Source organism: Monocercomonoides exilis, assembly GCF_001643675.1.
Source record: "Monocercomonoides exilis strain PA203 chromosome Unknown scaffold5-2102611, whole genome shotgun sequence".
Classification (NCBI taxonomy): Eukaryota; Preaxostyla; order Oxymonadida; family Polymastigidae; genus Monocercomonoides; species Monocercomonoides exilis.
The window spans coordinates 1898424-1910989 of record NW_027150550.1 but is presented as its reverse complement, the minus strand read 5'-3'; the positions used below and the strand labels follow the sequence as shown (position 1 = coordinate 1910989).

The window sequence follows — 12566 nt, the reverse complement described above, 5'->3', positions numbered from 1 at the left end:
ATTTATAACGGAAATAATCAATTTTTGAAAAGAAATCTTTAATCCCTTTTAAATCTTAAAAAAAGAACAAAATCAAATTTATCAGCTTCATCAATTCGTCTTGTTATTCCTTTATAAAATTTAGCATCTCTTTTCCTCTCAAATCTTTTTTAAAAAAACAACAAATAAAAAACCACAAGTGATAAAAAAGACGCGATTTCATTAACAAACGAATTAAGAGTTGGAGAAAAAGACAACTGAATGAACGAACGAACCCGACGAATAACACGATGAAATGAAATAGCTCCAGGAAATAAAATTAAATTAAATAAAAAAATACAGTGAAACATGAATTCCAAATGAAAATAAAATTTAATTAAAGATAATGAAAACATCCAAAATGGGCACGAAAGAAACAAAGCAAACAATTGACAAAAAGATGAAAAAGAAAGAAAAGAAAAGAAAAGAAAAAAACATTGATTAAATATTCGAATCACTTAACAGCAGCTGCCTTTGCCATCTCGGCTTCTGCCTCTTGCACTTTCTTCAAATCTTCTTTCAGCCTTTTTTCCTCTGCAATTCTTGCCTGTTCGGCTTTTCTCTCTTCTGCCCTGACTTTCTCTTCCTCCTCAATTTTTGTAATGTTCTCAAGATCCACAAGATCCACATCACCTTCTAAGGATGGAAGCACAAATATGCACTGGAGTGGAGCTGAAGGTGCAGAAGAAGAAGAAGAAGAAGAAGAAGAAGAAGAAGAAGAAGATGATGATGATGATGATGATGAAGATGATGATGATGATGAAGATGACGCTGAAGTTGTTTGTGAAGGAGGAGGTTTCGTATCGACAACAGAAGATGTTGTGGATACAGAAGAACCAGCACTTGGCTGATCTTCATTAATAGATGAAGTGTCATCCGCAACCACCTCATTGCACCACTTCCAGTAATAGTTGAGGTTAAACTCCTTTGGTTCTTTATTAAACTTGCTCAGCAGCTCAATGGTCACTTTATTGACTTCACTTGTTGCCTTGACAAAGGTTTCAAAATCAAAGAAGGTGAATGGCCTAGGATGCGGCAGTGAATTCCAGAACATTATGTGCATTTCTTTGTTCAAATGCAGATTCTTTATGAGTGTGCGTATAATCTGTATCGCATCCATTCCCTCATACAGCTTGACCTTCACCGGCGGTGCTGTGCACGTGTGCATCAGCTCGTAATATGTCATTCCGGGTGTTGGCTCATTCTTGAATCGGAACTCAAATTCCATGCTTCTTGCATCACAGTTTATTGTGTCATCGTAGTCAAAGTTGTCTGTCCTGCTCGAGGAAGTCGATGTGGCTGAAGCAGCTGATGAATGCAGCGACGAATTTGAAGAGCCAGCAGCTGCAGCAGATGGAGTGGAAGCATAAGCCTTGTAGCAGCTAAGCTTGAATGCCATTGTATCTGAACTGTTCTCAGGCAGAATCTCAACACAAACTTCGTTTTTGTTTCCTGCCCCTTCCAGCATCGTCTTCAGGTTGCTGAATTTGAATGCCTTTGCGCGCTCCCCAACGCTCCAGCACTTAATTAAGCTCGTCTCTTTCAGCTTCAGCTCCTTCATCATCTTCACAATCATATCCGAGTTGCTCATATTCTCGTCAAAAGTGACTGAGAAAGGCTCGCCCAAATCGGTGTGGCAGATCTCGTCGTCTGGCGTCATGTCTGTCATCGGGTTTTTGAAGGTGAAGGTGATTGTGGCGGAAGAAGGAGCATCTGACTTGCCTGGCTGTGTTATTTCAGTTGTTTTTGAGTCATTCGATGGTGTTTGTGGTGATGTTGTGGGAATAACTGATGGAGCGGCAGACTCATCCTCATCCATCTTCAATTCTGGTGTGGTTTTATCTTCTTCTTTCTTTTCTTTCTCTTTCTCTTTATCTCCATCTATCTCCACCTCTGCACCTGGAATGCCTCTTGTCACAGGCTCTGGTGCATCCACATACACCTTCAGATGCCTCGCATAGTTGTCAAACAAGAAAGACGAAGAATACTCAATCTTCACCGACCTCTTCCCCCCTGCTCCTTTCAGCAGCGTTTCCATGTCAATGAAATTGAAAGGTTTTGAATCTTGCTCACTCACCCCGTCCGTCCACAGCTTGATCGAATAGCTCGGATTCAGCTCCAGTTCTTTGATAAGCGTCTGCACAATCCTCACTTGGCTGGCGTTTTTATCAAACGAAATGGTAACTGGCTCACCAAGATTTGTGTGTTTGATTTCTTCATCAGGCGTAGAAGGCAACATGATATTCTTGAAAGTGAATGTGATTGAAACAGTATCATCATTCGCTTTCTTCTGTGCATCTGCTGCAGAATCAGTAGAACCCTTTCCTTTCTCTGCACTCTCATTCACTTTCATTCCTTCCTCTTTCTTTGTCTCAGGCAAATCAGATACAACTGGTAAGTCAGGCAAATCTTTCAGATCAGGCAAATCTGGCTGTGTTGGGATCTTCCACTTCGCTTCTACTCGCTCTGCTTCCTTTACTGCCTCGTCAATCAGCTTCTGGCTCCACTCCAGCCCTCTCCGCTTGTAGCACAGGATGTATGCGTCCTTCGTCTTCACCACAGACGGATATGTTGTCGTGGCTATTCCATCATTGAACGAACACCATTTCCCGTTTGTGCCGTAGTAGCTGTAGGAGGAATAGTAAGTGGATGAGGAGTAATTGTATGAGTAAGAATTACTAGAAGAAGAAGAGGAAGAAGAAGCAGGCGGAGGAGAAGCAGGGTCAAGCACATATGCTGTGTAATGCCCGGCCCCAGCTGTTCCTGAATGAACAATCACTCCAAAGAGATCATAGATTGGCTGACAGCCTGCTTTCGAAGAAGCGTCTGAAGCCTTTTCATCTGAAGCCTTTGCTTTGTCAGCACTTTCTTTGGCTTTTCCATCTTCTCCTTTCTTTTCAGCTTCTTTTGAGTTTTCTGGTTTTTCTTGTTTTTCCTCTTTCTCCTCTTTCTCCTTTGCAGTCTCCCACAACTCCTGTCTTGCTTTCTCTCTTTCGTTCTCCTTCGCCTTCACTCGATCCATCATTGTCTGCACAATAGCTGGGTCGCACTGCTCAATCTTCGAAAGATTCAGATTTTCCAGTGGATAATCTACATTGATGTCGATCTTCTGCCTCTCTGCCTCGTCCATTGAGAAGACAGAGGGAATTATGCTGAAAAAAAAAGAAATAAAGAAAAAACATTGGAAATTAGAAACAAAAAAGAATTATCAAAAAGAAAAGAAAAGAAAATTAAATATTTTTTATATTCAAAAATAAAATATCATAAAATACATAAAAAAAAATATGAGAATCTTTCAAATATCAATCAAAAAGCACCACAGCCATCACCATCTCCAACGCTAACACACACCTGCTTATTGCAGCGTTCTGATTCGCCGAAGTGAATCTCTTTAGCTGCACAATCATTACTGGTGGAAGCCTCCACACATCCAGCTTCTTCAGCGCCAGCCTGTGTTCCTTGCATCGTGTGCAGTACCATTCATTTCCCTCTGACAGCTGCTCCTCCTTCACAAACTGGTTGAAGCAGTCCATCAAACTCACTTTGTTGTCTGCTGTCACATCTCTTTCTTTCTTCCTCCGCTGCATCGTCTCGTGCTCTGCCACATCGCCTGCTTTAAAGCAATCCACACACGTGCTCTCTTTGCCCCAGTAGCCTGTGTTTGCCAGCCAGCAGATGCTCAACCCTTCCTGCTGTGCCAATGCCTCATTCGAAGCACACACCTCAGCTCCCCTGGGAATTTCAACAGGATCCTTCACAAACGCCACACGATCACAGACAATGCGATAGGGAGTGAGAGCACGAGGCGGAGGAGGGAGAGAGAAGAGCCAGCGCTCGAGAAGAGGGTAGAATGATGTGAGAGTGCCGGTGAGTGCTGACAGAGAGGGAAGCGGAGGACGGAGGTGAGTGGAAAGTTTGCCAGATGCGTCTGATGTGGAAGAGTCACTTGATTGCGATTGAGATGACAGAGATGCATTTTCAGTGCTTTTGTCATCATTTGCCTTCTCATTCACGTCAGCCTCCATTTTAATTGAAGACGAACTCTGAGAATTCTGTTGAGTTGGTTCTTCCTCGTCAAATGCTCCTTTTCTGCACAATTCAAGTAGAAGCGGAAGAGGAGGTGGATGCGGTCCATAAGCCAGCGGAAGCTTAGATTCTTCTGGATAATCACTGAGCATACTTTTAAGCTGCTTAATTAACTTCCTCACTTCCTTTTCTTCATCTTTCGCTGTTTGTGCAGACGATGCATCAGATTCGCTTGCTTTTCCTTCTTCTTTTGCTTCGTTCATTTTGTCTGACTTGTCAATACCTCTTGAATAATCAGGTATTATTTTCTCAATCAATTCTGAACCAATAAGAGTTTTTGTGTTGTCGCTATCAAGTTGCTCTTGCCATCGCCAGGGGCACTTAAAATCACACAACTCTTCTTCTTCTTTCTTCTCCTCTTTCTCTTTCTCTTTCTCTTTCTCCTTCTCCTTCTCTTTGCTCTTTTCTGCTTCTTTGCATTTTGCATCATCAACCATTTTTGTATCCTCTCTAATCACTTCCATCGCTCTTTTCTCCTTCTTCTCCTCTTTCTCCTCCATCTTCCTTTCCTCTTTCCCTCCTCTTTCCCTCTTCTCCTTCTCCATCTTCTCCTTCTCCTCTCCCCTCACCTTCTCCGGCTGCCAGCACGTCATCCTCTGCGAATAATACCACGGCTCAACAGGAAGCGTGTGCTCGATGCCAAAAGTCGTCCCCATCGAATGCGGAGCAACAAGATGTGCATTACCCTCACCAAAAAGAGGTTCAGAATAAGGAAGATTCTTCATAGAGGTGAACTTTATTGTCTTCTTCTTCTTCTTCTTTGGCTGTTCGGAATCTGCAGTTGCATTTGTGTCAGAAGTATCATTGGATGCTGAAGATTCCTCGTTTGCTTTCTTTTCTTCTGCTTTTGTTTCATTCTGAATGCTGCTATCAGAAGAAGTGCTTCCTGTTTGATCATTGATAGTATAACCTTCACAATCACAATCACATCCGCATTCGCATTTCGCTCCTTCTGCTAAATCTGTTGATGAATTATCAGAAGAGGAAGAGGAGGAAGAAGAAGAATGCTCAGCTAATTCCTTATCTTTCTTATCTGCTTCAGAACCTTCAACATTTTCTTTTCCCTTCTCCTCCTCCTCCTTCTCCTTCTCTTCTTCTTCATCTTCTTCAACCTCTACTTCTTCCTCCACCTCCACATTCTTCCCTTCCCTCTCCTCCTTCTCCACCTCCACCCTCCTCTCTCTCCAACACGCATACAGCAGCGGGTCAATGAACCTTCTATGCATAATCCACACTTTATCGTGTAAGTCATCAAGAGTATTGTGCTTCAACCGCAGCGCCACCAGAAGAGGAGGAGTGATTGGATGGCTGTTGTATGGAAGTGAATACGACGCCATGATTGAAACTGTACATGACACCGTCTTCAGCACATACCGGTCGTTTTCGTAGTCAAACGCCTCTTTCTCCTTTCGCAGCTGCTCTTCCCGTTCTTTCCTGTCTTTCTCTTCCAGTTCTTTAGCCAGTTCTGCTGCTGCCTTCGCATCTTCATCCTCTTTCTTCCTTTTCTCCTCTGCTTCTTTCTCTCTCTCTTCTCTTTCGATCCGCTCGGCCTCTTCTTTCGCTTTTTCTTCTTCTGTCTTTTCTGGCCGAAGTCCTAAGCGAATATCTTCTTCTTCTTTCTTCTTCCTTTCTTCTTCCTCTTTCTTCTTCCTCTCTTCTTCCTCCTTTTTCTTTTTTTCTTCCTCCTCTTTCTTTTTTTTCTCCTCCTCCGCCTGCTTCTTCCTCTTCTCCTCCTCAATCATCTTCCTGATCTGTGCATCTTCCTCTCTCATTCTCGCATCAATCAACGGATCCACCGCCAAAGACGGGTCAAACTGCATCCCATCCCCTCCTCCTACACCTCCTCCTCCGCCTCTACAGATCATCGCCTTCCACAGCTGGCACAGCCCCGACGCCGACGAAACTGCCATCTGAGAAGAATTATAGCCAGAAACTGACGGCTTCTCCATCGTGTTGTACCCTTCCACCTCATACACAATGACAGGCTTCGTGAAGCTCGTGCCGAGCGGGTCGTAAGGCGAGAAGAAGCGTGAAATACTCCCAGTCGACTGCTCACACGCCATCAGGCGGTAAGGAGGGACATCTACAAGCGGTGAAAGCGCAGTCAGCAGGCTCAGATAGTTTCCGTTGTGTGGCACGTCTACAATGAGGCTGATGGCTCGTTGGATGAAAGGGTTTGGTGTGAGGCAGATGGAAGGGTAGTTAGGGAGAGGCGGATTGGATAGGGATGAGGATGAGGAAGAGCAGGAAGAGCAGGAAGAGGAAGAGGAAGAAGATGATGATGATGAATCTTCTGTCATTCCAGGAACAATGTTATCGTCCTCAAACAATCTCCAATACTTGTTTTCTCCCTCTTCTTCCGCCTCACTCTTCATTTTCTCTTTCTCCTTCTCCTTCTCCTCCTCTCCTCTTCTCTCGCCCATCGGCCTCTGCAGCGGCACAAACACCACCGACACCAGCCTTCCATTGTTGCCTGGGATGGGCAGGCTGAACACATTGCAAGGGTCAAATGTGACGCTCCTCTTTTTGCACACAGGGCAGTCGATCGTCGACTTCAGCTGGCCGCAGAAGAGATCCACAATCGCCGACTGGTTGCGCTGCAGATGCCGCTCCCACGCCTCGGCTGCTTCTGTCGCATCGTCCTTCACTGCCTCTTTCTGCTCCACATACGGCTTCTTCTTCACACGGTTCATGTCTTCGTGCTGTGTGAGTGAGAAATAAAAAGAAAGGAAAAGAAAAAAAAAGATGATAAAAACGAGGAAAAGAATGACAAATTTAAAAAAGGATGTGTATGAATGAAAATTCATTGAAATACAGACATAACAATCATTCATTGCACACTATAAAGAAAAATAAGAACCCGACTCGATAACATACCAAAGCATCCAACATAAACGACAGCAACTCCTGTGCATCGTGCTGTGCAAACCCCGCAAACTGTGGAGAAAAATGACCAATCACTGTTTTGATTTTCATTGGCCTAATCTTCTTTTCAGTGCCTCTCCACAGGCACCGCAGGAGCTCTGCATAGTTCGCTGCCATCTTCCCTTCGCAGCCGAGCACGTTCTCCACATTCAGCTCTGAGGCGAACGAGTAGTTCAGCATGCGTGCTGTCAGCGGAACAGCGTGTGACAGACACTGCAGTGCGCTGTTCATGTAGCACGTGTTGCCCAAGTTGTCCAGCCCCACAAGACCTGGGCGCTCGGGCTTCTGCCACGACGGTTTGGCAGCAATCTCTGATGCTGGGGGAAATGTTTGACAGGAGGAATAGGGCGTGACGGAGGAGGATGAAACAGCAGGCGCAGAGGAGGAAGAAGAGCTGCTGCTTTGGCTTCCTTTGGCGTCTGATGATGCTCCTGAAGAGGGTTTTCCAGGAGCAGATGATGAAGTTGTTGAAGTTGCTGTTTTGTTGGATGAATTAGCTGATGCAGTTGATGGTGCACTCATAGGAGCCACTGTAGATGAGGTAGTTGAGCTGGTTGAAGGAGAACTGCTGACTCCTGCTGAGGCTGTTGTGTTTTCATCTGAAAAAACATCCTTGATTCGAACAATAAACTCGTCTGTTTGGAATGGCTCGACTTTCATAAGGTCAACACTTCCGCTGTAACTTGCTGATCTTTCAAAGCTCTCAAGATCCGTGAATTTGAATTTGTGAGATGGCGAATTGGAGCTCCAAAAAATCAAAGCATGTGATTGAGTTAAATTAAATTCTTTCATTATCAATCTTATCATATCTTTAAAGGTAGAATTCATTGGAAATGACACAGATTTTGGCGGAAAAAGAAATGTGTATTGAAGCTCTTCATCCTTCATTGTATCAGCCGGAGCATTTACAAATTTGAATGAATAATCGCGACCTGAAAGGTCAACAACTTTTTTACCATTAACCTCCACAATTTTTCGCATGATCTTTGGTCCTCCGTCATATGCATCAACAAGTTTTTGCCAGTTTGCTTCAGAAATCACGTTGAAATGCTGACACAGCAAAATATCTTCAAAAAAGAAAAAACAATAATTTCACATCAAATATATATTAATAGCTCAAACCTTTCTTTAATTTATTTGGAGTAGTATCCTGAAGTTTTGTATTGTCGATTTGTCCAATAGGTTCATCATTCATGAAGCTTTCTATAAAATCGCTTTCTACCAAGCAAACGATATCCCCAACTTTTTTATTCTCGATTCCTACATCATTTGTAATTTGTTCTTTTTGCAAAGGTGACAATCTAGCCATTTTATATTGAACTTAATGGCTGGCCACTTTGAACAATAAAAAAAATGGGGCATTTATGTTTTGATATTGAAATTTTCTTTAAAGAGAAAAATCTGTACTATAATTGTCAAACAAAAGGAGAGTTATGATTGTCAATTAAAAATGATATTTTATTAGCGTTCATCATTCATCAAAAGATTCTTTTCTAATAAATCAATGATAAAAAAATGAAAACGATATTTAAAAAAAATGACTCCTGCATCAACAATACACATTGTATTTGTCAATGCAGACTCTCTATTATTTTTATGTTTTATTTTCCTCATTTATCCATCAACTTTTCTTTCTTTCTTTTTTTGGAATTAAAAATTTACAGGTATTTCGCGATAACAAATGAAATTGAAATGAAGTTGTTTAAAAATGAAAGGTTTGAAAATAAACTTTCACAATTTCAAATGATGATGAAGCAATTTTGAAGTGAATAAAAAATAAAGACACATACAACTTTAAATAAAAAAATTTCTCAGAAGAAAAAATAATAATTATAAATGAAGCCTTTAATTAATATTTTTTCACGTGAAAAAATCAACATTTTTATTGAAAAGATAGATGCATATGAACCTTTTTCATTTAAAAAAATGAAAAAAAAAAAGTACTTATTCAAAATACATAAACATTTGAAATATGTTATTTGAAAAAAAAAAAGAAAAGCAAATATAAATCGTAGAGGAGCAACCAATATCTACATAGATATGCATAAAAACACTCGTAATATTGTAAAGTTGTTGTAAATAAATAAATAAATTCATGTATTATTTTGTTGGAGATCTGAAATCTCGCATTCATCTTGGAATAGTTTCTTTCAAAATCTTTTTAAGTATTAATAATTATATTGAAGATTGTTTCATTGAATTTGTCCAATAGATAATGAGAAGATAACCTGCCAATCATTTCCGTTCTGTTTTTCCTTCTCTTTGTTATTTAGATGAAGCTGTTCGTTTTTCATTTTTTTCGAAAATCCGAAGATGAAGTCAATGATTTTTTTCACTATCATTTTCAGAAATTGCTTAATCATCCTCAATAACTTGTTATAAAAAGGTATAACGATCGATCAAATAAGCTCATGCTTGCCTTTATTGAGAAGAGAACATAACATTTCTGACTGGCAATACAGAGACAGTGAATCAAGCTCAGTTCTTTCGAATGTCATTCAATTAATTTCCAGTTTGTTTTTGTGTCTATCTCATATCATCTTCAAATGGCAGTTCTTCTTTTTGTTCCTCTTCAATTCTTTGTTCAAACATCTCCTTGCTTGTTTCTTCCTTCTTTTCTTTTTCATCTTCTTCTTTTTCATCATCTTCTTCTTCTACATATTCTCCAATCTCAATCATCTTCTGTTGCACAATAAAATCAGAAATGTCTTCTAATTCTGCTTCTCCCGTTTTGTCATTTGCTTTTTCATTTGCCATGGCAATATTTCCTTCTTCTTTTTCATCAAAATTGCTAATCACCTCTTCTTTTCCGCTTTGCTCCTCATCAACTTCCTCAATTATTTGCTTGCACATCAAAGATTCTTCTCCTTCATCATCCTTCTTTTCCTCCGAATCTATTTTTTCATGTTCATATTCTTTGCTTTTGTCTTCGTTATTCACACAACAGCATTCGTCAAATTCTTCACTTTCTGTTCTTGACTTGCATTCTTCTATCTCAACATCTAAAATCTGTTCTTTTTGTTCAACAAAACATATCTCTTCCTTTTCTTCCATCTCTTTTCTGTCTTTCAAGTTTCCTTCACTTTCTTTGCTTCTTTCTTCTTCAACAGCATACAAAAGAGCATCGAACTTTGAATTCTGAGATTCATCCTCTGAAACATCAGCAGGCGCAATTTCTTTTGGTTGTTCTCTTCCATAGTAATTAATGCTATCGTCCCCTTCAAAACATTCCATTTTATCTGATTCTTCATTCTTCTCTATTTCTTGTTTGTTTGCACAAACACCATTGGCACTTTCACCTGATTTTGCATCCAATTCTTCTCTAATAACATTTTCATCCATTTTTCCCTTTCTAATTCTTCTTGTTTTCCTTTGTGATGTTTTCAAAGCTTGCAAATTTTCTTCATTATCACTTCTCATATTAGTTTTCTTCCTCTTCTTCTTCCTCTTCTTCTCACTTAATTCAACTTGCCGTTGCATCTTCAGCTCGAATTCCCTTCCTCTCCACTCTTTCTCTTTCGCCAGCCTCTTCTTTTCCTCTTTCTCCTTCTCCTCTTTCTCGTCTCTCTTTCTTCTTTCTCTTTTTTCTCTTTCAATTTCCAATCTCTTCTCCCTCTTTGCTTTTTCAGCCAGCATTTTTCTAATCTGCTTATCTTCACACACATACTTTTCATACGCTTCGTTTTCTCTCTTCTGTTCCAATAACAGCTGTTGCTTCTTCTTCTCCTCTTCTTCTCTTTCTATCCTGCGCCTATGTCTTTCTTCATTTAATTCTCGCTGTTTCCACTCTCTTTTCTGCTTCGCAGCCTGCTGCCTTTCTATTTCTTTTCTCTCTTCTTCTTCCTTCTTCAGTCTTTCTTCAATCTCCCTCTTTTCTTTCTCCTTCATCTCTTTTATTTTCTTCTCTCTTTCCATTCTTCTCTTCTGCTGCAACTTCAGATGATGCATCATAACTTTTCTTCTTCTCTTCCTCTCTTCTTCCTCTTTCGCCCTCTTCTCCTTCTCCAAAAGCGCTCCCAGCTTCTTTTCCTCTTCTTCTTTCCTTCTCACAATTTGCAATCGTGCTTCCATCTCTTCCTCTTTCGAGTCTGTCTCATTCAATCTGCTAATGATTCTTCTCAGAGCATTCTTCCACACACTTTCACGAACAGAATACATCCAGTCTAAATAAACATATATATGCATATTCATTAATGTTCAGTTAAATATATTTAGTGAGAATAATATTTTATAATAGCATGGATTTTGTTAACGCATAAAGAGAACATCAATAACATTCAAAATAAAATCAAATAAATCCAAAAAAAAAAAAAAAAAAAAAAAAAAAAAAAAAAAAAAAAAAAAAAAAAAAAAAAAAAAAAAAAGAATCACAACAAACCCGGTTCGTCTCTGCACTGTCTTTTCAATGTCCCATCCATCGAGCTCTGCAACGAACGGGTAACTCGAGCGAACTTTCTGCTATCGTCACGTGTTCCGCCTTTGCCACTGGCAAAACTGCTTCGCATAGCAAATGAAGATGAGGAAGAAGAAAGAGAAGATCTAACTCTGTTTGGATCATCAGGCGAGAAAGCAGAGCGACTTGGCTTGTCAAACGAGCAAATGTGCTGTACTTCAGCGGATGATAAGCAGCGTCGTCGTGAAGAATAGCTCTGGTGAGGAAAAGATGCAGTTGATGAATAAACAGATGGGCGTGACTGTGTTGCCTGGAGGCGCTTGGACCGCTGCCCAGGCGAGCGACTGCGGCGAAGCGGAGCTGTGGCAACTTGACGGGTAGTTGAGTGTTCTCTTCTTTTGGGAAAAGAAGGTGAGCAGCCAGCATCTGATGGAATAAACTCGGAAAGGGAGGAGTCGCATGACGGAGTGCAGAAAGAAGGAAAAGCTGTGCAAGGAGCAGATGAAAAGCCTGGTTGTTTTGTTGATTGGTGAAACATCGAATCACTTTGAAAAGGCGAAACACCCGAAGGCATGGAAGCGGGAATAGAATCAGTCGAAGAAGGCAAAAGAGATCTTGGAAAATAATTTTGTTCGGCCTCATTGCCAGAGGAAGTTAATGAAGAAGATTCTTTAATTTTGAATGAGATTTGTTCCGTGTCTTCATCACAATTCTCAGAATATCTGTCCTTTTTGGCTTCATCTCCTTCGAAACTGCTGAACCCGTCATTTGCAAAGTTTGCTTTTTTCATCAGTGCAGACAGGGATTCCTTTGTATCATCCGCTGGCATTAGTGCTTTATCTTCATCGGGATCGCTAACCTCAGCAGATAGCCAGCTTTCTGGTTCAAAGTTTGCTTCAAAAAGCTCATCATAGACAGAAAGAACCATCTTCCCTTCCTTCAGATTTTGGTCGTCTGAATTCGAGTCGCAATTCTCATCTGGATATTTTTCTTCACTCACTTTTTCATTTAAATATTCACTTTCCTTCTCATCTGACGCATTCTTCAAATTATCTTTCATGCCAACATTTTTCAACGAGTCCAAATACGAACAGGTTTCTTTCATTTCTACTGCAAAAGCAGCATCTTCATTTCTTTCGTTCAT

At 40.6% G+C, this 12566-nt stretch overlaps 2 protein-coding genes across 2 annotated transcripts; both read right to left on the bottom strand.

Annotated features, from left to right (window-relative positions):
- Window positions 1-77: 77 nt before the first annotated feature.
- Window positions 78-8383, bottom strand: MONOS_685 (putative ubiquitin carboxyl-terminal hydrolase 15). Its single transcript, XM_067877117.1, has 4 exons — window positions 8152-8383; window positions 6982-8096; window positions 3370-6806; window positions 78-3170 (listed from the first exon to the last, which is right to left on the bottom strand). Exons 1-4 carry the CDS (start codon window positions 8336-8338, stop codon window positions 473-475), a joined length of 7437 nt encoding a protein of 2478 aa, XP_067734463.1. The 5' UTR covers window positions 8339-8383; the 3' UTR covers window positions 78-472.
- Window positions 8384-9555: 1172 nt separating this feature from the next.
- On the bottom strand, window positions 9556-12566 carry MONOS_686 (uncharacterized protein; the record flags this gene model as incomplete). Its single annotated transcript, XM_067877128.1, has 2 exons — window positions 9556-11192; window positions 11408-12566. The coding sequence occupies 2 exons, from the start codon at window positions 12564-12566 to the stop codon at window positions 9556-9558; spliced, it is 2796 nt and encodes a 931-aa protein (XP_067734462.1).